Here is a 26,739-nt window from a genome sequence, read left to right on the forward strand (position 1 = left end):
TAATTCATAGCATCTGAAGTTGAAGAGACTTGAAAGAGCTAGTCATGAGAGCGAGGGGGAGCGAGAGAGAGAAGGAGGAGTGTGAGTGTTTTACTTTGAATCCCAACAGGGCTTAGGTTTAAGATGACAGTAAAAGCTTGGAGGACCGGGGCATAGAATTTATAGGTGTTAACCTCTAAGGATACAGGTCATGGTACAAGGTCATTTCTCCATTGCAAATGAAGCAATAAAATATTTCCTGACTCAGGACACTGGAGGAGGGGGTGGAGCCTAGACAGAGCAGGAGAGGAGAAGAAGGGTTACCTAGGAGTGCACACTGGGGAAAGGGGCTGTGCCCTGCCTGTCACCTGAGCTGAGACCCTGCAGGCTGGGGGTGGAAAGTAAGGGAGTGAGGGCAGGAGGGACGCCGCAGGCCTAGTTTCCCTCTAAAACTCTCGCTACCTGCCCTGCAAAAACATGGGGAGGAAAGACGAGTAGAAAAGTCAGCAGCACGGAAGGTGGAGTGATAGAAGGCTTCATTCCTTGAGTCTCTCCCACTTCCCTTCTGTACAAGAAAGCAAGAAAAGAGCCACAGCTCCTGGGGAGCGGGAGGAAAGCAGCCAAGAACAAGGAGTTGCTGAGAGCAGCTGGCCACTGTGGAGGGGGGCGCCTGTTCAGCAGGCAGCGGCCCCCACGTGCTGCCTGAGAGGTGACTAGGTGGGTCAGCGGTGAAGGCAACAGGGACCGAGGCCGATCCCCATGACCAAGGTGACAAGACATCTCCAAGGAGGCCAATTCGGGCCAGAGAATGGAAAACATGGGACTCAGATGCAGGAATCCCCCAGCACTCACCCAGCAGAAGACGAGAGGAAACAGCCCTGATGGAGTTAAAATCCTGAACTGACGGTGGAATTACCCAAAAGAGGCTTTTAAGCCAGAAGGGAGTCAATTATCCTAAAGTGCCAAGACTGAGTTTTCCACTACCTCACAAGCACACTGAGTGCAGTTAGAGAGAAAGAGAGTTCCATTTTTGCACATCTGAGATGTCACTCTAAATTTGCAATCCACCCCGCACATCAGAAAGCCTGCCCTCCTTCTCCGTGCCCCCAAACGGCTCGAGCCACAAAGGCAGCCTTGTATGCCGAGAACACGCCTACCTCTGGGGTGGAATTAGCAGGACCTGGACCAGACACACTGGCATATTCTGCACCTCCAGAAATCTGCTACTAACAAAGCACTGCTCTGAATTTCCAGAATTCTAATCTGGGGAGGTGTTCAGGAGAGGGAAGCTATCGATTGGTTTTGTTTCTAATGCAGGTGATGTGAACATCGAACACTGGTGTGAAAATCGATAACCCCGGTGCCGTCCACATCATCATCACCCCCGTCATGCTGTCTGGACCTAAGATGATGGGATGCAGAGCACTGCACCTAATGTGTTTTCTCCTTCTTCCTGCTTCAGTCTGATGTCTTGGGAGCAGGAAGTTATAAGGCACACATTTGCCACTACTGTCCTCTTTAAATGACATCCCCAATGATTAGGGGCACCTCACAGGCACCAGCCCTGTCTAGCTGGGTGCAGCATGACCAGTATGCTTCCCTTTAGTAGGCCTCTGACTTATTTTTCTCCGGGAGACTGAGTGGCAGGCTCTGACTGTGGCTCTCCAAGGGCCCTGGAGCCAAACGGCCTTGTGGGCTTTCTCCAGAGTAATTTCATTTCTTCCCTTCCCCTCTGTACGTGGAGGCTGCTGCTGCCAGAACTACGTGACTGTAATGATTCATGAGTAACTGAGATAAAAGCATTACGAATCATGCAGGTAAACGAAGACATTCTGGAAGTCCCATTACACACTGGGTGTAGCCCAAGTATTCAGCGGAGACTACATTTGAGATTGTGGGTTGTCTGCTCTGGGTGACCTCGGGGAGCAGCTTGTTGGCTTGCGTGTGGCCGGAAATCACGGAGCTCCCAGGACTGCAGCTTCAGCTCTGTCCTGAGTCCGTACTTCAGAGAGGAGCTGAAATTCTTGGCAGTTTACTTTCCATTACTGTGGCCCACGCTCACAGAGCCCAAACCAAACAGGCCCAGGAAGATCCTTGCCATTGGTCACCAATGAGCGCCCCCCCGCAGCACTTCTGCTCTGCCTTTGAAGCTGCCTGTGCACATAAGCAATTTGGGTAGCTTTGGGTCATCCCAAAACATCTGTATGCATTTTTAAAATGTTAAATATATTTTTTAAATGCTCATACATATATTAGAGCTAGTTATCTTACCTTTGTAATGCCTTGTATTTTCATAAAAACAGAATCTTAAAGTTAATAGTTCTCAGCAAAAATAAACAAATTGGACCACATCAACCTAAAAAGCTTCTGCACAGCAAAGGGAACTGTCAACAAAATGAAAAGGCTGTCTACTGAGTGGGGGAAAATATTTGCAGATCATATATCTAATAAGGGGTTGTATTCAAAAGATATAAAAACTCATGCAACTCAATAGCAAAAACCAAATAATCCACTAACAAATGGGCAGCTCCGAATAGACGTTTTCCAAAAGAAGATATACAGGTGGCCAACAGGTATGTGAAAAGATGCTCAATATCACTAAATATCAGTGAAATGCAAATTAAAACCACAGTGAGCTCTCTGTTCCAATGGTTCTTGGCAAAATGATAGAAAATAACAACTGTTGGCAAGGATGTGGAGAAAAGGGAATTCTTGTGCACTGTTGGAAATATGAACAGCACAGCCACTATGAAAAACAGTACAGAGGTTCCTTAAAATATTAAAAGTGAACTACCATATGATCCAGCAATTTCCACTTCTGGGTATTTATTTATCAAGAGAAAATGAAAACACTAACTCAAAAAGATACATATATCCCCATGTTCACCGCAGGAAACAACCTAAGTGTCCACTGACAGAGGGATGGGACAGAAGCCGTGGCATAAATGTGCACACACACACGTGTGCACGCATATATGCACACATATACAGGCGTGTGCACACATGTGTGTGTACGCACATGTGTGTATACACATGCGTGCACACATGCCGGTGTGCCCATATATGTGCACGCACGTGTGTGCGTGTATGTGTGTGCGCACATATTACACGACAGAATATAATTTAGCCACCAGAAGAAGGAAAGCCTGCCTTTGTGACACATGATAGATGCTCGGGGCGTTACGCTAAGCAAAATAAGCCAGGCAGAGAAAGGCAAAGGTCCGTGGTTTCACTTACATGTGAAACCTAAAACAACACAAAGAACAGAGCTCGCAGACGCAGAAAGCAGACTGCTTGTTGCCAGACATGGCAAGCATGCGGGGAGGGAGGCCGTGGCAATATGAGCGAAGGGAATCAAAACATACAAACTCCTGATTATAAAATGAATACATCACGTGGATACAACGTACATCATAATGACTATAGTTAGCAATACTGTATTGTACATTGAAAAGCTGATAAGGGATCAGATATTAAAAGTTCTCATGAGAAAAAAATCTTGTGGCTATGTATGGTAACCAATGTTGACTTATTGTGGTAATCATTTCAAAATATAAACGAATACTGAATCATTTTGTTATATGCCTAAAATGTCATGGCAATTATATCTGAATAAAAAATTTTAATAAAGCCCTGGCTGCTGTGGCTCAGTGGATTGAGTGCTGGCCTGAGAATCAAAGGATCGCTGGTTCGATTCCCAGTCTAGGGCACATGCCTGGGTTGCAGGCCAGTTCCCTGTAAGGGGTGTGAGAGATGCAACCACATGTTGATGTTTCTCTCGCTCTCTTTCTCCCTCCTTTCCTCTCTCTAAAAATAAGTAAATAAAATCTAAAAAAAATTGAATTAATAAAATATTAAAACAAAAAAGTTGAAAGTTCATGTAATCTAATCATAGCTCCAGGCCCCTCAACATCACCTCCAAATGCTGGCCACCCATCTCTTATCTTCACGACAGATCCCTGACTAGCTTTCAGCATAGGCTCTTCCGTGTAATATGCAGTATTGGCGTGGGTTCACCTCTTGACACTCAGTGGCATAAATCTGAGCCCTCTTTCATGGGTAATTCTTTGCATAATCAGTGACCACTATAGACATACCTTGGCGATAGTGCAGGTTCAGTTGCAGACCACCACAATAAAGCAAGAATCTTCATAAAGCAAGTGGTAATCTTTTTGCTGGAGGGTCTTGCCTTCAATTTGTAAAAAGCTCATTTGTGAAGTGCGATAAAATGAGGTATGCCTGTGTCTCATCTCTCTCTTCAAGGCCTTCCTTCACAGGCCGACCTCTTTCCGTGTCTGTGGCCACGCTTCCTGCACCAGGGGTCTGAGTCTGCCCACCATCCTGGCACTCCCCTCTGAACACCCTCCGACTCGCCGGGCCCCTCGTAAACTCTGGTGCTCATGGCTTGGCACGGGGCTCTGCTCTGGTCTAGTTAGCGCAGAGGGAGGCAGGCTTTGTGCTAAATACTATGCGTCTATTCACACAGCCTAGGGTTTAATTAGCTTTTTTGGCAACCACATTCAACTATGGCTGTTTCTTAGCAGCAACTACATAGAGGAGTAGCTGAATTTTTAAACCCCCCAAACAGAGCCTGCCATTTACTACTGATAGGCAGGTTTTGGAATATGGGCTGATTGGTTCAGGCTTTGGAGCTCTTTTGTGGTTCTTCTAATTTAGCACTGGAATGTATTAGCATTCCAATCTAGCTCTGGGTCACCTGTGAATGAAATAAGCGTATTTTCTGTCTTTAGCCAAGCCACTGATTTAAAAAAATCTCATGTAGCACAAAAATGTGAAGTCCTGTGGTATGTCAATAAACACCTTTTTTTAATTAAAAAGGCTTGATTAATTAGTAATCTTTACTATGATCCTTTAACCACTTATAAACCTGGTAAACTCAATTACCCTGCTCCCTCAATCCCTGTGAGAACATTAGCTATCCTTTTCTTTCTTTTATTTTTAAATCCTCACCTGAGCAATTTTTTAATTGATTTTAGAGAGAGAAGAAGGGAAGGTCAGAAAGAGAAGCATCGATGTGAGAAAGAAACATCAATCGGTTGCCTCCCCTACTCACCCAACTGGGGATCAAACCCACAACGTTTTGGTGTAAGGGACAGTGCTCCAACCTGCTGATTCAGCCCTTCTTTATGGCAGCCATCATCTGAACTCCTTTTCTATCTGGGGCACTTATCTACCTTTTGAGTCTTTTAGAGAGGAGAGACCAGCTCACAGTACGAAAGGTGACAAATGTCACCTACTGGCTTTCCAGCTTCCTTTGCAGCTAGGGTATAGCTACGTCACCTAGGCTTCAGCAGTTAGAGGCATCAGCAGGACTCTGACCTAGGAGCTAGAAGTTGGGACTTCAAGGATTCCCTGCTGGGAAAGGAGGGGGACAGCTTTACGCCCCTTTGGGGACATCAGGATCTGCAGTGTCAGCAATACAACAGCGGTGTTCATGCCAGTGTTGAAAACCTGTCACGTCCTCACAAGACAAGTTTGTGACTTGGGGATGTGCTTCTGACTGGTTATGTCCAAGTCTGGTTGTCTGGCCCTATAACCTTGAATAAAACCCCCTTTTTGCTTAAACTATCTAGACCTTCTGTTGTTTGCGACCTAAAAACAGTGAGTAGTACCCTTCTTCCCGTACCTGATCCCCACGGGACTGGAGTGAACATGTCAGAGTCCTTGCTGGAATGTAAACACATTATACCACAAGTTTGTCTGCCCAATAATCCTGTCAAGAAAGGGGGTGAGAACAGTCTGATGCCATTTGTTTTCGATGACCTCGTGCTAGCTGTTCTTAATCACTGCTTCCCTTTCTGGGAGCTCAGAAACCACCTTCTAGTATTTTCTTTAAGACTCTTAGCAAGGACCAATACCAAGCTCACTAACCTATAGTTTACAGAATCTGCCTTCTTTCTGTCCTTTGAAAATTAAAATGAAAATATCTCCATTTCTCATGGCTCTGTTCTTTTTCATGATTCCTCGGACATTATCCAAAAGATTTCTCAATCGCTTCTGCAAATCCTCCCAGCATCCTGGGATGCAATTTTCCTGGCTAAGAAAATAGTCTCCTACAAGCCTCTCATATGTCTGATTTGAATTTTTTAGTCTGAAGAACAATCTTCTTTGAGAAGGCAGAAGTTAAGCAAGAGTTGAGGAATTTCATGTTCTCTGTTAGTTTTGAAGATGAAGTACACTGTTAGTTTACATTACAGGATGTCCTCAAAACCTGTCCCCATCCCTGAAGATCAAGGTCCATCTGTTGGCAATGTCAAATGTCTGAACAAAACCCTGTGCCCTCAAGTCTAAACACACCACTCTTTTTCATAGTACGTGCCTTACAACTGTTGGTGGAAGAAGACAAATGAACAACTGTGACCTACCCCAGGCATACCTTCCGGCCATTCGAACTTCAGTGCTATCCTTGTATACTTGGATTCTACCACAGAAAAACATGGAAGACTTGTAATAGGTAGTTTATACCATCCGGGCCTTATTGAACTTCATTAAACATCACCTTTTCATCTCACTCAATCTAGCTTACATTATCTTTGGCCAACAAAAGCATTGCAAGATCATTTCAAATTGTTCCTTAAAAATCACAGATCTTAAAATTATTACATTAAGTTCACTTAATTTGTGCACAAATAGCCACCACTCCGTTATAATGAAATATTCAGTAGAAATGGGGTTGGAGGTGAGAAAGGGAAAATGTCTAAGACAGGAAGCAAAGAATGAGGAAGGGGAGAAAACAGGAGAGAGGTAGTTTCCAAGGAGAACAATGATATCCAGAATAATAGGATTAAACACTCCATATTCCTCTGAATTTTTATACCCTCCATCATTCCTGCAAAATGTGTTTAAGCTGCAAACCAGCAATCTGAATTCAAAATTGCCAGACTTCTGAAGAACAAAGAGGGAAGGGAAGGGAGTGGAGAGAATATCGGTGGGGGGGGGGGGGCAAGAGGAAGGAAGAGAAGGTGGAAGAGAGCAGAGAGGAGACAGGCACACACCACCCGCTGGCCGTCTCCTGACCTCCCACTGCGCCCTGTATTTTTCGTGACTCCTCGGAGATCACGCCAAATCACCCTAAGGCAGAAGACGTTCTTCTCTAAAGCATGTGCACAGTCCATTCTTACTCGAGTACTCTAACAAAATGTTTCATGTTTCTACGTACTCAAACCAGTTTTCCTGAGATGGCTGCTTCCTGGAAGGCATGCTTTCTTTAATTCTGCTTCCTTTTCTTTCCTCCCCAGCAAAACCTACAAGAAAGGGCTTTCTAAGAATTAAGTCATCAAACCGTGACTAGTATTCTAGGAGTGGGTGACTCAGAGATGTGGGGAATTAGGCTTTTGTGAGGAATTCCAGACAAGACCCTACGAAGTGACTTAGGGCTTCTTCACAGAAAGGAGACGTGCCTCCTGTAGCAGAAGCAGGTTCCGCAATGCACTGCAGAAGAATTCTCAATGCCTCCTGTCCAGAATGGCCCCTTTTCTTCCCAATTCTCATTGAAATGACCTTGAGAACACAGTGTGGCTCTACATCTATCCAACTCATAGTAGGTCATAGTAGGTAAGGGGCATAGTGCTACCCACATGCCACAAACTTGGAGGAATTTCTTTCTTTTTTTTTAGAAGCTTTTTTAAAGATTTTATTTATTTATCTTAGAGGGGAAGGGAAGGAGAGAGAGAGAGAGAGAAATATCAATGTATGGTTGCCTCTCGTGCGTCCCCTGCCAGGAACCGGGAACTGGCCTGCAACCCAGGCATGTGCCCTGACTGGGAATCGAACCGCAATCGTGTGGTTCGCAGGCCCGCGCTCAACCACTGAGCTACACCAGCCAGGGCTGGAGGAATTTCTTTAACACAGATCAGGGTGGAGACCAGAGGAAGAGGAGGATCTAGCTGGCTGAGTGCCTCTGGGGGAAGGTCTGACAGCAGGAAAGCTGCTCCTGTGGGAACCTGCCAACCTTTCTGGTCTGGGTGAGGGGAGGGTAAGGCTGCAGACGAGGCCACTGGGCAGTTGGAACAGGGCCACCTTGCCCCACCGAGGCCTCCTAAAAGCTACCAGCTGCTGGATCCCATGCCAGCGACATCTGGCTGTAGTGCCTGGGGCTTACGTTTAGCACAGATGGGGTGGCGAGCAGGCTGGGTCCCTCTCTACCCTGGCTCTCCTGTGGGCAGCTGTGCGGGTAGCACTGCCCTGGGCAACTTTAAATGCCCGAGACATGTGTGTGGTGGGATGCCTTTGTAACGTGGTGCCCTGCCAGCAACGAAGCATTGAGATTATTTCTCTAAGTTGGTGAGAATTGAAAGAAGAGACCCCCTCACTAGGAGAGTAGGCATAGGTCAAAATCCATGTCACCCAGACAAAGGGATGGAAATTCAACATACGCTTTGTGCTTTGAGGATTTCAAAGGAAATCTGCCCCAGCCCTCCAAAAGAGATCCCTGAAGGGCAGGAGGGGAGGGGTGGTCTTGGCCCACAGAGGGGCGATTGGACTTCACTCCGCCCCGGGGCTCTTGGCGGCACCGCTGCAGGCACCACTCAGACACAGTGACAGTGCTCTCTGTGGCTGTACAGAGCTGTGGCCCCTCTCCTGGGTGGGGTTATGCCCCTGGGGCAAATGTGCTTATACAGAAAGAGTTGGCTACTAAGGGGCTGCGGCACTCTGGGCGTGGGCCTAGTGGGGAGTGAGGTCCCCACACCAAGCCTGGCTCTAGGGAGACGCTGTTTCCAGAGCTCCTCCAAAAGGCTCTCCTCTCCCCTAGATGGAGCAGCAGGGACCGAGACACAAAACTCAGAGACAGATTCGATCCCTACTCCATCTCCTTCCATGGAGAAGACCCAGCTACTCCCAACCCCTTAGCTGCGCATGCTCACCTTCAGCCTCTACCACCCTACATTCAGAGCTGACAAAGAACGGAAGGGGTCTGACCTGAAGTCCCTGGGCTGGTGTGGCTGGGAGCCCCCTTCACTGAGACGAGGGCAATGTGGAACGTCTTTAACGGAAGGTCCCTGGCCAGTAGGACTAGAAGAGGTGGAGCGTAAATTCTGAGATCAGTTTCTGCAGGAGATACTGCCACTCACTCTCCTGAGTACCCTCGGCCACTAGGTGAAGTCAAGGCTCTGTCCAGCTCTGGGCTCTGGACGTCGTAACTTGCCAACATGAGGCCCTGTTCAGTCAGCAGCTCCTCTCCACCCTAATCACATACTGATACAGGACCAAGCCCATCTGGACTCAGCTGCACACCCAAGCCACCAGGAAACTCAGAGCAGACATGAAGGAGTCACAGCATTTTGGAAAGACTGACCTCTGTCTGGATTTCCTGCCAGTATGGGAAAGCAGAGGGGCTCTTGACCCTTTGCTCTCTGGGGATGGAATGGGTCATGTTATTCCTCAAAAAAACCTTCAGGCCCAGGAGATATGGCCCTTGGTACCCACAACCCTCCATCTACTCACATCCTTATGTGTAAGATGCCATAGAAAACCCCAATAAACCTAAACACTTCCCATCTCCCACAGCACTTTAAAACACACACACACACACATACACACATTTCAATTCACATTGCCAGATACACACAGGCTCCCCTCTTTAAGGATAAGCGAAATCACAACAAAAATCACCATAACATGAAAAGATTGAAGAGTACAGAGACCAACTTGAGAAAGCGCAGTAACTGGCCCCTTTCAAAGAACACTGAGGGACACAGGAGAAACCCTCAGACTGTTTAACTCGAAGCCTTACTGAGTCATTACAAGAGACAGTTAGTTCCCAGGTGGGCCTCCAATCGAGGTTACCAGACCCAATTCCAGTGTTTGTTGGGAGCGGGTGTTGGGGGGCAAGGGCTTCCCAAACAACACCAAGCAAGTCTCAGACACTGGCAGGTGTCCCCAAATTCAATTTAATTCTGACGCTGTCTACCCAGAGTGTCAATTCCACAGGTAGGGGTGGGGGTCCTACACCACCACCCCTCTTCCCTGGTTCAGATTCCAGCGCAAGCCCAGGTGGTTACTGGTGCTGCTGACCAATGGGCTACTAATCGGCGGTTCCAACAACCTCCTCCTTGGGTTAGATTTATTTGCAAGAGTGCTCCCAGGACTCAGAGAAACATTTTACTTACTAGATTACTGGTTACGGAATGCTGTCAGTCAGGGGCAGCTGGATAGAAGACATTCATAGAACAAGATACGGGAAAGGTGGAGCTTCCCTGGAGAAGGCCAGGTGCGCGGCCCTTCCGGACCCTTCATCGGTTCGCCACCCCAGAAACTCCACGAACCCTGTCCTTTGGGTTTCCGTGGAGGCCTCAGTACGTAGGCGTGACTGATTAAGTCATTGCCCACTGGTGACTGAGTCAACCACCAGCCCCTCTTCCCTCCCAGAGGTCAGGGGGTGGGGCTAAAAGTTCCAATCCCCAAATCATCGATCACGGGTTGGCTCCACCGGCAACCAGCCCCCATCCTTAAACGCCTCCCCAAGTCACCTCATCAACATAACAAGAGGCACCTTTGCTGCTCTAGGTACGGGGAAAGACAAAGGTTTTAGGAGCTCTGACAGAAAGGCGGGTGAAGATCAAATCTGCATTTCCTTTTTATAATCTCCATACCGCAGCCACCCTCGGCAGCCCGCTGCACGGATACCCCGCGGAGGCGGGGAGCAGGGCTAAGCCCCGGGGGGCTCCAGTTTGCAGCAAGACTGCGCTGTCCAGTCCAGGCCTCCGCACCGCCTAGCGCGGTGTACGCAGGTAACCCGCGACCCCTAACGTCCCTTCCCAGTTCACCACTGTGTGTGATACTTATCGACGCGGCATAGAAGGCACAAGGGGAGTAGGTACAAACACAGGCCGCTGCGGAGACTCGAGTCACTTTAGAGGACACCCCACCCCCCGCGCGCCCCGCCCGTGCCAAGCCCTCGTTAGCAAAGGGCACGAGCTTGGCAACGTGAGACCCAGGAATCCAAGGTTTGATGCGCGCTCTTTGAGGACCCGGCAAAGGGTTTTACGGCTCCCAGGATGTTTTCTTTCTGCAAAAACACAAACAATTCTGGGTACGTCTCATCTTGTCCTGTCAAGAAGGAAACATTTTCTACAGTCACCCCATGTTCTTGATCTTGAAAATCACCAGCAGAGCTAAGACATCGTGAGCACTGCAGAATCAACAATGCGTGTTTCTTCTCTCTCCGTGGCCACACGCCAGAGTGTGCGATGTAATAGAAGAAGCAGAGAAAATGATTAGAGATGGGAGGCGGGGGGAGGCGGGGGGAATCGCATAAAGGGAGCGACCGGCCAAGTTGTGAATCCAAACAGCAAATGGAAATGCTTGTTTAAGTGTCCGCAGCAGCGAGCCCTTGCTGAAATTGCTCCTGAGTTCCCTAAACATGTTTGTATGAACGACCCAGGAGGATATGCGACTGTCCTCATACACGATGTTTTCTTATTTCACACAAGAAAAATCAATGCAAGGGAAACACTGTCGTATTTACATAGCAAATACCGTGCTGTGTTCAATGAGGTTTTCATACAGTTTTAAAAGACATCACTTTGCCAGCCCCCATTTGATCTGCTAGCAGGATGTACATGTCATTGTACGATTGCATTATAGCAAGAACATAGACATTTTATTTCAATTTTGATTGGGTCTACAATATCTTTACATTCTTTTCTAGAAAAGAAATAGCTTTCTCCCTTTCCTTCCTTTTTTCTTTCTTTCTCTCTCTTTTCTTTCCTTCTTTCTATCTTTTTTCACACAGAGGGAAAAGGGTCAGGATGGCTGCCAAGAACTTCTTGGTTTGGTCCCAAAGCATTCTGAGCAGAATCTCTCAGAATGTCAAGTGTAACATCCCGCCCAGGGATTCAGTCAGTCCACGATGTGAGAAGAGCTTGGCAAATGTAAACTTCCTTCTCAGTTCCTCTGTCTACTGTGATAGACCCCCACTGACCTCTCTGTCTGGAACAGTGACCCCGGCTTTCGGGATGTGTGACTTATCCGGACCCTCTCTCCCCACCCTGGTTATCCGTAGGAAGTGCTGCGTGTGCCCTTCGCCCCCCCAGCCCCCCCCCCCCCCCCCCCCGCCCTGCACTCACCTGCTCAGGGTCCTTTCCCAGCAGTGGTCCTGGGTGCTGGGCTTGTCCTTCTCTACCCCCCTCTTTTCCTTGAAGGAGTTCAAGATCACCTGATTGAGATCTTTCTGTCGCCCTACTTGAACTTAAGTTCCATAAATTCAGCTGCCTACAGGCATTTAAACTCCTGCCATCCCTTCGAAGTCAACATTTCCAAAAGAAACCATATCATGATCCCCTGGATATGCTCTCCCCATATGATCTTCTGCATCCCTCTCAAAGGCTCCACCAATGAGAAGTCATCTTGATATACATTGCAGGTGTTCTTTTTGTCCCATCACCTCCATTTCCTATGTTTATTCAGCCGTTAACACCTATGGACTTTCCCCCCCAAAAAACATCTGTCCTAGCTTTACTTTCATCACTTCCTCTGCACCCCCCCTATAGTATCAGGTGCCCATCTCTTCTTCATGCTGTCCCTGTCTGCTCCCCACCCCCATCCTGGTCCCTTTAACTCCAACCTGTCAGGATATTGCTGGGCTAACCTCTTCTCCACACACTTCTGTATTAGGAAACCTCTAGCAGCACCAGGTAAATACTTCTGCTTGGCTTTCATGACTTGCTAATATCTGGCCCCAAACTAACTGCCAAAAACGAGACAAAAAATGCCCACATTTTCTGGATGAGTCCTGGGTTTTCCAACTCCTCACAAATGGGCCTGCTGACTTCACTGCTGCACAGCCATTGTGTTTGACGTCCTGTCCCTGGAGTGTCCTTCTCTTCCTGACACCTACTCAACATCTCTCCCTTCTTCATTGCCCGGATCCTGTCACCATTTTATCTAAAACTCACCCCCGTCTTTCCCTCTCCTCTGAACTCACAATGTATTTGTAATCTCTAATCTAAAGTGGTTATAATGATGCACTGTCCTCTAATCCAGGGGTCTCCAAAGCCAGGCCGTGGACCAGTGCCACCTGGGGCCTGTTAGGAACAAGACGCACAGCAGGAGGTGAGCAGCAGGCCAGCGAGTGAACCTGTCCCTGGTGCCAAAACTCTGGGGACCGCCACTCCTTCAGTTTTCGGTTTGGATTTTCTCCCCAGCCAGACTGTAATCTCCTTGAGGACAGGGACCATGTCTCTTCTTTCTCCCTCATTTTCCGCTCCTCTCCACAGCCGACTTGTTTTCCATGATCCCACATCTCCCATTTTTATTGTTACTATTTTTATCGTGCACGTTCTTGTAACATATTTCCAAATATTGGCAGGAGTAAAATAAAGCATTTCCTCTGTATCTTTCATAATACTTACCTTTGTGGTAGCTAAATACACAGTGGCTTACAAGAGCCGACATCGTAGTTTTGAAAGAGATATGGCATATGTGAATTAATGTCAGACAACTAAAGAGAAATCCAGCTCCTTAAATATCTGAATCTAGACAGAACCATTTAACTCATTTCCCCTCTGACTCAGATATGCTGTCATTTTTTTTATTTCCCTGCGCTCTGACCCTGACTTGGTACAACTAAAGCTAGAGAGAGGAAAGGGAACAAAAAAAATCTCTAAGGCTCTTCAGATGCAGACTTAGGGGAGGAGTTGACAGAGTGTCTCTGGCTGAGGACACTTGTTCCCGGCCTATCCCACCAGACACCAAGCTCCACTGCCTGGCACACACACTGGGAAGAGGGGGGCGGGGGGCGGAGAAGGAGACAGAAAAGGAAACAGAGAAACAGGAGATAATAATCCAAAACGTAGTTTTTCTTAGGAAAAAAATGCATTCTCCAGCATCAAGGAACAGTGCAGAACCCAAGGCTGCGGTTCTGACTTTACAAGTTTTGAGCCACTGGGTGAACTGAGATGGTGGAAGAGATGATTACAGCTTTGCTTTGGTGAGGATTTTCTTTTGCCATTTCTTCTTTCTTCGTGAAGACTTCAGTCGCTCCAGTTTTATTATAGGGGCTGACTGATAATCTGCCAATCCCACACATCTGGCTTGGTGGGTAAATAAATCACAGGAAAGCACATTTCAGCTTAAAGGGTAGAGATGCAAGCCCAGCTTTGATTTCTGCCATCGTCCCCACATCAGAGGAACCCACAATTGCTACCCCAGAACAAGCCGCGTGGGCTATATACGGAGGCTGCCCTATCACTGTGGTGGCCGGGGCAAAAGAGGGATCAGACAGCTCACCGCAGCTCCTCACATCTGCAGGAGCCCAGCTCTTCCTTTCTAGAAGGGAATGGAGGGACCTGTCCTCACTCCTCACCTCCACCTGTGTCCTAGCAGGTGACTGTTGTGTGTGTGTGGTCTCGGCTGCGTGAGTGAGTGTCGTGGGGCCTACATAATACATGAGCCACTTCTGAGCGCTAGGCCTCTTAAGTCATCCTCTATCCATCTTATCTGACTGTGCACGGGGGATCCCCACAAGGTGGACCCCCAAGGTGGTCCCACTGACGAGGAGCAGTTTAAAGGACCAGCTGTTTCACGCAAAGACCCACAAGAATTGGGGGCACCATCTCCTAACACAGAAAATAGATGTTCACCCACAGCAACCCCCCCACCCCCCCACCCGCCCCCCTGCTCAGGATTCTCAATCAATCAGTTCTTAACAGAATTCTTACTAAACCTTTGTTAAAAAGGAAAACGAAAGGGGGTTACAAATTGCGACCGTGGGCGATCATGGAATTAGCTTGTATTAAAGAGCAAGCTGGCAGCCAGGCATCCGTCTTTACTTTGTTTCTGCCTTTGGGGAGTTTATTGAGCGTGCTTTTGTGATGGAATTTATAAGGAAATTGGTTTTACTCAAAAGGACGTTTTTTGCTTTATCTCTAGTAGCACCCTTGAGTGCTTAAAAAAAAGGAAAAGGTAATTCCATTAAGCGTTCCGTTTTCACTGGCCAAAGACAGGAGCCAGATGTGATGGAAAGATAAGGTGCTGGCCTTCACGTGACCTGACCTTGCTCCAGGGGCTGGGAAACAAGAAGCTTGGCCTTTGTTCAGGAGGTGTCAGTTCAGGTTTAATTACAGGGCTAAAATCCCCCCCCCCCCTTAACCCCAACTCAATCTAAATCATCAGATCATCATCCCAACAGCGTCCAGAGTCACGCGTTTACGCTCGTGATCCTTAGTGGATTCAAGATCATGGTGGATGTTAAAATGAAGACACAGGGAGAAGAGACAAGACCCGACCTCTGACAAGTTACAGGATCTCTGCCCGCACAGAGGGCACCACAGAAGGCACTGGTCCTCTCGGCCACACAAAAAGCCTTCCACGGAATCCTCCGATTTTCTTCTTGAAGCTAATCTCTAGCTTCCTCCAATTTTCCTTTTTGGAGAGCAGAGAAGGGAAGAAACTGGAAGAGATAATCTCAACGGCTCAAAAATAAGATGTTTTCACAAGCCTTGGGAGGGCTTCTAACACAATCAAGTTCTCTGTCCTTTTAACGTGTTAGTAAGTTGGTACCTCCAGAAGCCGAGGCTGGGTACAGTAGAGCAATCTGACATGTTTTCGCATACCCCTTTAATGATAGATTTTTAATTCTCTAAAACTAAACTGTCCCATACAGTAGCCATTTACACACACATGGATATTTACAGTGTTACTGAGAGGAACCCATGAGGAGAGGGGCCCAGATGCTGTTGCCGGAACGAGCCCCTCCCCCAGGGTCTTTCTGTACCATGGTTCTTCTTGCCCACGGCCAGGTGTTACAAACAGTGGCTCTCAATGCCAGAGTTTGGTAAAAAAATAAAAAGGAAAGGAACTATTTATTCAAAAGTTGTACAGGTTTAGAGTAATGGCAGAATGTCACCGTTAAAATCCCAACGTCCCTTTAAAACACACACACAGAGACACACACACAGTCCTGTCTCCCTTTCCCAAACTAGGCCAGTCAGGGGTACCGTATCTCAGGAAAAGAAAATAGAAGTCCATAGCTCGGCTAGGCTCCCGTTCTTAATCCCAAACCGCATCCTCGAGGCAAGCCAGGTGACCTGCATCCTTTCAAACCGCTGAAAGAGAGCTCCACGTCGCTGCTCATCTTGCTTTCCTGCTTCCTAAGTCGAGTGGTACAGGAGCCACTTCCCCACTCCCAAAGCCACACGGTTAGGATCCAGTGTGGCCGCTGCGCCTGGGTTTCAATACGCGCCAGAACCTCCTTGAATCTCCTTGTGACCCCACTTCTGGCCCCTCCCACAATCAGCTACACCTGCCAGCGCTCCTGCAGCTCCTGCCTTTCTCGGCTGCCATAGTTAGTCCTGGCAGGCGCGGCCCCATGGGGGGCAGCAAGCCAGCTGCAAGCTCTCACCCAGTGCAGTAAGGGGAGCTGCCTCCCAGCTCCATCACATCAAAGGTCAAAGTTATGCCCAGGTCCCAAGCTAGCCTACTGTTGATATGCAAAATAACTCTCAACACTTGGCATCTCCCACCCCTCAGCCAGACTTGGGGGGGGTATATCCTATATTCCCAGGTAGCCCAAGTTCTGGACTTCATTACAAATCCCCCCTTTTGGGGGACCCTGGGACCTCCCAGCCTACACCCTTTTACAACAGTTACATTTTAATTAAAATTAAATCAAATTAGAGATTTTGTTCCTTAGTCACAGTGGCTGCGCGTGGCTAGGGGCCACCATAATGGAGAGCCCAGATACAAAACATTTCTGTTACTTTCCAGAGCAGACACTCCATGGGCCAGCACTGTCCAGGAGCACATATTGATGGGGTTTACCTCCCTGTGCTCACACATGCATACAGGCAGAGTGCCTAAACTTGTAAACCACAATCCAAAGGCAATTTTGTGTCAACCATCAGCCTGTGTGAGCCATCAATGAATTAGGTCTTGCGATTTAACGGCCGCCTGCGTTGTGTCTGACTGATAGCTACTAGTGGGCCTTTCAAAGACTCCCCTTTCAAAAATAATCGAATTAAAAAAATAACAGAGTTTCTTGAAAGGGAAGCTTGAGAGTCTGCAGAGAGAGCTGGAAAAAGGCTCTGGCCATAGTGCCAGCAAGGACGCCGAATTTCCATCTCGCTTGCCCACATAACAGGTCTACTGAGGGGGCGAGGCATTAAGGCTAACCGGGTCGGACCCAGTGATAGCGTTACCGGTGATGGCCCAAAGAGCAGTGCCAACTGCAGGTCCCTTCAGCCTGGTTCCTGGGGATGTGGGTCACCACAGTACAATAGGAATCTGCATTGAGTAAGATCAAGGCCATGTTTTAGAGATGGAAACAGCCCAGTCAAAAAGTTAGTAATAAAAAACACAAAGAAACGTTGTAAGCCACAAAGAAGGTATTTTAAAACAGCTATGGCTCCTAGTGGCTAGTTACCATTCTGAGAGCTCTCCCCTGTCTCTGGGATTTACTACCAGGAAGAAGAAAAGCTCCCAGAACACCCCATTCCTACCTGGAGCTCCCAGGAGCGAGTGAAGGGCAAGCCTTTGCTGAGCTTGAGTGTTGGCTAAACTCTTCTGTAAATACCCTCTGAGTTACTCGGGTATGTTGGCAAATTCTCCTTCTGAGAAAGGAGTCATTTCAATAAGATACGACCTTGGTAAGGACATAGACCAATTGATTCAAAATATACTTCTAAAACTTTCACATACACACAATGAGCTACACAACTTGGGCTACTGAAAACATTTCCTAAACTGGAACTCCAAAGATTAGAACTCTGGATTGAAATTTTCACCCGAATTTCCGGAGGTAGGAAAAAAAGTCTCTTCATTATAAATAGAAAACTAAATGCACGGCATTTGGAAGTGTAACCTTAATTTGTTCCCTCTAAATCCAATTCCACCCAGTAAAAGGCATTATATGCGTGTACTCCCAGGGAGTGAGATGAAACATATGAGACTAGAGATGAAAATAATGCCACATATTAAAACAGCATTTTTCAAAAATGGCGACATTGTCTCCTTTGCTCCTCATCTTCACTCAGGGAGGCACACAGGGCAGCAGTAAGAGGAAAGTAAGTGATAATGGACTTGTTCAGGTGGTTACAGAGTTTCTTGACAAAGGTATGATACAATTTAGAATTCATGACCTTTTCATTCTGATAAGCAATTTGATAGCAACTAAAAGTTAAAGCAGAAAAAAAATACATATATTTTAATATACTTTTTTAGAGAGAGGGGAAGAGAAGGAGAAAGAGTGGGAGAGAAACATCCATGTGCGGTTGCCTCTCCTGTGTCCCCCACTGGGGACCTGGCCTGCAACCCAGGCATGTGCCCTGACTGGGAATCAAACCAGCGACCCTTTGCTTCACAGGCCCGCACTCAATCCACTGAGCTACACCAGCCAGGGTGGAAAATGTATATTTTTAAATGACATACATGGCCCTTTGAAACGTGAGACTTGCTATCATTCCAGGGAAGACAAACTTCACAGATCATGTCCCCAGGCCTTGCCGAGGCCCATGGGCCACCCCACAGCTACTTGTCTGCCTGGCACCCCTTCCGTAGCCAAGACAAAACTTCCAGGAATCACCAGACTACTTTATTTAGTTGCTGTAAAGAGGGAGAGGGGAGCAGGAGGGTTACACCTGGTGAAACTCCACAGACTCTTCTAAGAGGACTTGAACTTCTTGGGGAACTAACCAAATAAGATTTGTTAGCTGGAGGGATAAAATGAAGTACAACCACCAAAATGATTATTGTAGGCATTTTCTGTTTGATGTACATGCAAAGAATTTGTATGAAGTAGATACTAAGTCAACTGTGCCCCGGGTTAAAAAAAGGAAAAAAGAAAAGAAAACATCGTTAAAGACTGACACAAGGAGAATATAAAGGATGAACATCAAATTTTAATCTTGAACCTTTTCTCCAGTCTTCAAATTATTAACATGATAAATTGCAATTTTATCATTACCATATCAATGTGTAACAAGCCCTTGTTACAAAATCTCCATCTATTGTCTCCCCCCCAAAAAAACAATAGAAAACCCATACATTTTATTATCTAAGTGATCTATTAACAGATGAAATTTTAACCAACTTCATAGCAGGAAACTATTAACAGAGGTACTCCAATCACATAGCTTAAAATATGGAGAAAAGACAGGTAAAAAATTATCTTAACCTGTAGTAGTCTTTTTATTTTTTAAAATTTTTATAAAATACACTAATTTCCCAAAATAAAGAATATTATGACACATTGGTGTCAACTTACACAGATGAAAGCTGATGTCAGCTTTTTTTTCTAACTAAAGTTCATTTCACCAAACCTTTATATATTACATGAATATCCAAGTAAAGTATTTTTTAAAAATTCAACACACAGGAACATAATGTACAGTGTCTTATAAAAAATGGTTAATTTAGGAATGATTTCATTTCAACCACATAATATCTTTTTTAAGACCATGAAACCTCTTGCTATTGCAAGAAACCTTTTCAGTTTGTATTTCTATTTCCTGGTTATGATTCTTAAAAGTAAGAATGAAAAGGTTTTCATGTGTGTTTGTTCATGAGAAAACTGTGGCAATGATTTATTTCATTCACTACCAGACTGTCTTCCCTCCTTTTGTTGTTTAGGACACCCCAGTTCCATGGCTGCGTGGCACGGGAACAAAATGGGCGGAAGAGGCCAACAACATCAAAGAACGGATATAAAAAGCCAGGCTCAGCTGGATGTGGCCACAATTGTAAGGTGTGGGCACTGTCCCGCGCGGCAAGCCTCCCAGAGCTGCAAGGGAACAGTTATGGGAGCAGCCTCCTGGCTCACCCTTGACATCCGTCAGCTCGGGGAGCAGATACAGGACTCTTTCAGTAATGACTTTGTGTCACGGCTGATGGACACCTTAGCCAGGGAGGGAGGGAGTGCACTCAGAGCAACTGGTCAGTAGTGGCTTTGGGGAAGAAAAAGGAGTCCTGTGTATTTTACAGTTCCTGCGTTGGTCAATTCCGAGGGCGCACTCACCCCGACAGGAAGTCGCAGTGGAACACACGGACCATGCACAGCCGGGACTGCCGTGGGGATCCAGGAACACATGCAACACGGCGGGGGAAGACTCACGATGGGTGAATGTAAACTTTTCACAGTGTTTCTTACAGCCTTTGACTTCAGCACAAGGGCATCACTCACCACCACTATCTCACAAACGCTTTGTTGTGTCCTGGGCATGCAGATCACTTAAGGGGAAACAGGCAAATCACATTCCACAGCCATTCTGAGACCGGCGTACTTCAAATTTTCCAATTCCCAACCAATGGATTGAGCGGCTTCTCTTATAAAACTAAATAGATTTCTGAATACGTTTTTCTTCAAGGGTTGTGCTTTACTCTTCCTTTCACTGATTTCATTCCAGGAAAATGAAAAACCCACAAAATTAAATTGAGGACGAGGTCTTAGGGGTGATTCCTGACCAAACCAGAAAGACAGGTAATCGGTTAACTTCTCTTTTCACAAGTTTCTGCCTCCAGACCCCAGGTCGTTATTGATATTGATACAGCGGCATGTTTTGGTTTCCTGAAGAGGAAGACCAAATCAGAGAACTGGCATTTCTGTCTTAAAAAAAAAAAGCCAAAAACAAACAAACAAACAAAACCCCAACGAAACAAAAAAACCCAACACCAGTGCAGGGAGAAGAGGGGTTCATTCTCCAAAGACTCTCAACAGGAGATAATTCAGCTTCTCCTCAGCTCTCATTTCATAAATTAATAAATCCTTAAAATCATAATCCAAAGAGTTTATCTATTCCAGGAAAAATTCAAGTTTAAAAAAGCAAATAAATTAGTTAAGCCTTGTAAACAGTTGTCCGTTTTAGCTATATCTCTTTAAAAAAAAAAAAAGGTTCCTCTGTATAGTAAATCAGAAAGTACAAGGCACACCTTACACATCAGAGTCCAGAGTGACAGACCCACGCGCGGGCCTTCTTCGCGCTGCCTGCTGCTCCAAATGTGCTGGGGGATCTGGGGCCGCACGCCGAGCCTCTGGAAGGAAGTCCACGAATGTGCTCTTTCCATCACATTGCGTTGTGCTCTTTTGTTGAGTGATAGGGCTTCGGGCCTCCTCGGTGTTGGCCTCCTCAGATGTTTTCCACAAAGCTTCCTGGGAAAAGGCCGGTTTTCCCATTTCGTTGTAACGTGCCTTTGAACCAGCCATCCTCCCGTTTCTTATGAACAAACACAATATCTCCTTCCTTGAGTTCAAGTTCGGCCTCACTCTGAGGAGGATAGGAAACCACCACCCTGTGCCTAAAAAAAAAAGAGATACTTCAGTTAAGGCCATTCAGAGCAGTGGTAAGAAATGGTGGATACACACAGAATAGGAAGCACCATGAGTTTGTTTTTAATATTTGTTTATAATGTTTCTAAAACAGCTTGAATACAACTATTCTCTGTTAAGTAGAGACTTGGTATTAGCAGTTTGGATATGCTTAAATAGCCCAGTACGGACTACCCAGACTGCTTTTTTGAATGCTATGCTTGTCTCTTTCGAAATATTCATAACACCGAAGAAAAGTTTTATTCCATTTCCCTGGAAGAAATGTCCCCTTTCTCCGAGAAGAAAGGAGTGGATTTGCCTGACTGGGGAGATTGGCAGGGCAGCCCAGCCGGCGGGCTCTGCCCCCGCCGAGCGCCTGCCCCAGGCCCAGGGGGCGCTGCCCTGCCTCCCACGCGTGGGTCTGCAAGCCGGCCTCCCTGTGTCCCTCACAATGGGGCTTGACACAGACGAGACAGCACATCTGAGGGAGTCCATCTGCTTTACAAACTCAAATCCCCCCGCCCCCACCCCGGAAAGGCTGTCCTAAGGTCTAGACAGGGAGGGGAAGACTGTGGCCACAAACTCAATCCAAATGGAAGCTGACATTCTTACCTCCATTAGTGTAACAACTGTCTCTTTCTCTGTTGGTTCTCAACGCAGCCATCAGAGGGTGATGGTGTAATTATCACTTAGAAACCCCAGAAGCCTTGTTGGTTTACTGTTCTCTACGCTGAGGGAGGTGACTAGTTTCCTTGCTCTATATCCCTTTATCTCTTTATTTTCCCAGCACTGAAGCCCTACTTTACTCTTCTCTTGCTTTTCCCAACCTCCAAGATGGTCTCGATGAGCCTTGCCCCTGGTATTCACACGCCTGTGTGGCCTTCTCCAACAATGTATAGTAATAAACCGTGTGATCAATAATACATTGTGAAAATGACAGGGTGCAATTTTTGAGGGTAGGTCATAGAAGGAAGGTGGCTTCTATTTTACTTTCTCTTGGATGTATGCTCTGGGGGAAAACCAGCTGCCATACTGTGAGAAAATTCCACATTATGGAGAGAGCCCCCTGGTGGGTAACTGAGGTCTCCTGTCGAAAACCACAACTAACGGGCCAATAGGGCTGAGAGGGAGCTCCCCTTGGAAGGGAGTCCTCCGGCGCAGTCAAGCCTTCAGAGGACTGCCGCTCAGGCTGCCATGTACTCTGCAATCTCAAGGCACATCCCACGCCAGAAGCACCCGGAGAAGCTGCTCCCAATTTCCCACCCCCCAGAAGCTGTGAGATAATAAATGCTTACTGTTTTAAGTCACTAAATTTGGGGGGTAATTTGTTACACAGCAGATTACAGAATCCACTCGTGACTGTAAGTAAATAATGCTACAGTTTAAAACACGATAGTCAGATGAAATTCTATAGAACTGTCCCCAAATTCATAAAACCCATCAGAACCTAGTCCTTGCAGAAGACTGCTTGCTTCACCAATCTTTAGCCCATAAAATCAGAATCCGTTCTCAGTAAGAAGGACCAGAGCAAGAGTCCCAGGCTATTAACTCTATTAAAAAAACATCTCTCAAAGGTCTAGTGTTTGCCCAAACAATTCCAGAGACAGTCTGAGCACACAGATCAAATTATCTTCTACGATCTGAGGCAAAAGCACAAAAAGGAGGCTGGCTTGTCATTTCTAAGAAAGATTCAGTTAATTCAAACATGAATATTTATAGACAACAAGGTTTAGGGTTTAATCAAGTATGGAATGAGGGCAAAGGCCTGGCATTGTAGGAGGAGCCTTGGCCTGGGCTCTGACATGGCCTTAAAGGTCACGTGGAGCAGATGAACTTTAGGCCAATTATCTCAGCTCTTGACTCAGTTTCTTCATCGGTAAAATGGGATTGTAGTGAGTTAAACAGGTATCATCACGTACTTAGTGAGAGTATAAGTGTGATGCTCACACAATTCACACCCCATTATGATCGTATGGCTGCGGCCAAAGCAGGCAGGTGTCTGGTGCTTCAAGGGGGTGAAGATCAGGCCAGTCAGTAGCCAGCCACCTGTGCCCCAGAAACAGACTCGGAACACAGCCAAAGGCAAACTGCCTGGTAACGAGATCTGACGAACTTTGGAATGGCGTAGTGATGGTCCTGGAATCCCTTTTCTGACATCCGTAAAAGCAAGACAAATAATTTCATCCTGGACTTATCTAAAGGAAGGGATCCAGACGAGATTTCTCCGGTCTGTTCCAATGTCCTAAAAACCCATGTAAAAAGCAATGTAAACAGTTGCCATTTGGGGGAAGTTAAATTTCAGCAAAGCTCTGTAATTCTGGGGGGGAAAAGTGTACAAGTTACTCAGATCACTCAGAGTAGATGTCTGATGAAATGTGTTCCCGCTGGTCTCTGTGAGCTGCCTTCAAGGGGAAATGAAACAAAAACAGTTCTTGAAAAACTTGAAGTGAATTAGATTAATATTTGCATTTTATGAAATGCACTAAGCCAATTTTGTCAGAAATTTTTTGAACCAGAAATGCTGCTGGGCTATGCATGTAATCTTCCTGCCAAGTTCCCAGGGGGAGCCCATTTCCATTGCAAAGTTGTAAACCTCTAGGGGCTGGAATGAGAAACTATGTGCATAATGGAAACTGTGACACAGTCTTGATTGTATGAAGACTACCAGGTGCAGCAGCAACAGACTCTACTGAGAACTCTTCCAGCCCCAATTCTGGCCTGGAGCCTCGTGAGGTAGTTTGCATACGGATTCCCAAAACAAACCCTTAGAGCCAAACTCTGGGCACAACTGGTCAGCTATCTCAGGCATGGAAAGGGTTTGCCCAGGAGAATGTTTACAGACCAATAAACAGACGTAAAGCCCAGCTGTACGGGCCCTTCCTGCCTGCTGCTGCCCCTCGGCCTCACTAGGATTGTGCCTGTCTTGATGTGAAGAGTGCTTTGGGGAAGTTCTGAATCTCAGGAGTCAAAGAACTGCTCTCTGATGACCTCCCTGGGACCTGCTGATTCTCCCTCAAAATCTGCACTCCACCCATTCCTCTTTATTGTCATTGCCACCACCATCTGGGGACAAACTTGTTACCTTTTTGCCTAATTAAATAACCTCCCTGTTGTCCTTGCCTCAGATCTTTCCCGGCCCCCATTCCATACTACACTGAACACGTCCGTTTTCTTAACTGGAGACTCTATTTGTAACGGCCTGTTGCTCAGCTACTCAATGCCTGTGAATGAGGTCAATCCTCAGCCTAGTACGTAAGGCCCTACGTGATCTGACCTCAGTCTCTCTTTCCAGCTATAGTTACTGTTATCTCTGTGAACGTACCCAACACTTCTCTAAACCTGCACACGTCTCCCCAATATGACCTCCACGTCCCCCACTTCATACCTGAGCTCTTGCAGTTCCTCCCACCAGGAAGGAGGAACCGCCTTCGACTGCCTCTCACCCATCCACGCTCAAGCCGCGCTCCAGTCCTCCCCGTGAAATCTTCTCTAGCTCCACGGCTGGAAGCAATTTCATGCTTGACCAGACCCCAGAGGCCTCGTGTATATTTTTTATGGCACCCGGCCCAGTCTCCACGGTACAACTGCCATCTGCATCCCTGCCTCATTTACTAGACTCTACGCTGCTCGAGGGGTGAGATCACGGTAATTCACTGACATGCCTCCTACCCTTTAGCGGAGCACATAAGATAATTCTCAACACGCATGCTGAACGACAAAAAGAAAAGGCCCAATTTCACAATAAAACTATTTTTTTAAATGTACAAAGTTCCTTAAAAAAAAGAATGAAATTCTGACAAATATTACCACAGGGATGGACCATGAAACATTATGCTAAGTGAAACAAGCCACGCAGAAAAGGAGAGTATCACACAATTGCATGTGTACCCAGAACAGTTAGGCTCATGGAGGCAGAAAGCAGAAAGGGGCTTGACAGGCACCGGGGGAGGGGCGGGGGAGGGGCGGGGAGTTATTGTCGAATGGGTGCAGAGTTTTACTTTGAGATGCTGAAAACGTTCTAGAGATGGGCAGAGGTGGTGGTTATACAACGGTGTGAATATACACAAGGTTACTACATTTGAAACTGAAAAAATGCCACATTTTCCATGTATGCTGCCACAATTTAAAAAAATAAAGGAATGAATGAGGGAATAAAAATAATGGAAAGACTAGAGAGGAAAAAAAAAAGTAAAAACATCCAAAACTGAGTGGTAACTTCCTGCTCCCTTACACAGAGCACCTGGGAGGCAAGTGCGGCGTGTACAGCGGGGCTCACAGACTCCGCCTTCAATGGGCCTCTGCCTCCTGCGGCTGTTGGGCGCTAAAGCAGTGCTTGGTGACAGCAGCGTGGGATTCGAGAAATGGAAGCTTGCTGCAGAAAGAAGCCCCACGGACTTCCCAACGCCAGCCTTCCTTGGTTTGGGCTATGACGTTCTGGCTTCCAGCTAAACGGGCGCTTGCCATCTTTTATTAGTGTACATTTTCTGTTTCCTTCATTTTCCTGGTCTCTCTTGCATTTTCTGTAGTTGGTACATTTTTTGTTTCTAATCTCCCCTGGTAGAGCCCAAATGGGACCCCTGGTGGCTCTGGGAGGTATTCTGCCCATCACTTTGGTCTGGGCGGGTAACCATTTACTGCTTTCTGTTAGTCGCTACAACAATCTAATAGCCAGTTAAGTACTTTACTGGCAAAACCGTACTAGCTGTCTTTGTAGTCTGCTGGACGTCCAAGTAAATCATCTCCACTGCTTCACCCAGTGGGTTCACTGTCACTGACCCATGCTGGTTAAGCTGACTACCTTTCTATAAATTGCGTAGAGATTCTTAATCTCTGTCCAACTTGTATGGTTCCAAGTGTTCTAGCTTAATCCCTGATCAGAAACCACAGGTTCTTTTCTAAGGTAGGAGATGGGCTTCCAGGTATACGGTGATCAGTTTAACCCCTAAACTTTGACATATGCATGGAGATGACTGGCTGCATCTACTTCAGCCCTTTACTTGTATAATTTTTAGTAGAAGACTTAAAACAAGCTGTCCTATATACCTTCTTTTATTTGCCATCCCTTCTGAAATATTTTTTAAACAGAATCCTTATTTATCTATCTATCTATCTATCTATCTATCTATCTATCTATCTATCTTTAGAAGGGAAGGGAAGGAGAGAGGGAGAGAAATATCAATGTGTGGTTGCCTCTGGTGTGTCCCCTGCTGGGAACTGGCCTGCAACTCAGGCATGTGCCCTGACTGGGAATCGAACCGCGATCGTGTGGTTTCAAGGCCCACGCTCAATCCACTGAGCGACACCAGGCAGGTGAAATATTTTATTTCTACCTTCTTTTGCAATTTCCCGATAATTTTTCCTCAGTCCCTCTAAAACAGAGCCTAAAATATCTGCTCTGTTATGTTTGCTGCCATCAATTACACACTTGCTGCCTCTAGGGCACAGTGTCATTTCTTGCTTGTTTTCTTCAGTCTCTCCGACAAAGACAGAAGAACACTTCT

The 26,739-nt window shown here is 46.5% G+C and overlaps 1 protein-coding gene across 1 annotated transcript in view; it reads right to left on the reverse strand.

Moving 5' to 3' along the window:
- Positions 1-18,816: 18,816 nt before the first annotated feature.
- Positions 18,817-26,739, reverse strand: part of SH3RF1 (SH3 domain containing ring finger 1) — a 153,587-nt gene continuing 145,664 nt past the window's right edge. The window contains exon 12 of the mRNA XM_037060403.1: positions 18,817-21,228. Within this exon, the coding sequence (XP_036916298.1) occupies positions 21,060-21,228 (169 nt within the window). The 3' untranslated portion in view covers positions 18,817-21,059. The remainder of the gene's footprint in view (positions 21,229-26,739) is intronic.

Source organism: Sturnira hondurensis, unplaced genomic scaffold (genome assembly GCF_014824575.4).
Source record: "Sturnira hondurensis isolate 20B ecotype Veracruz unplaced genomic scaffold, ASM1482457v3 Scaffold0011875, whole genome shotgun sequence".
In the NCBI taxonomy this organism is placed as follows: domain Eukaryota; kingdom Metazoa; phylum Chordata; class Mammalia; order Chiroptera; family Phyllostomidae; genus Sturnira; species Sturnira hondurensis.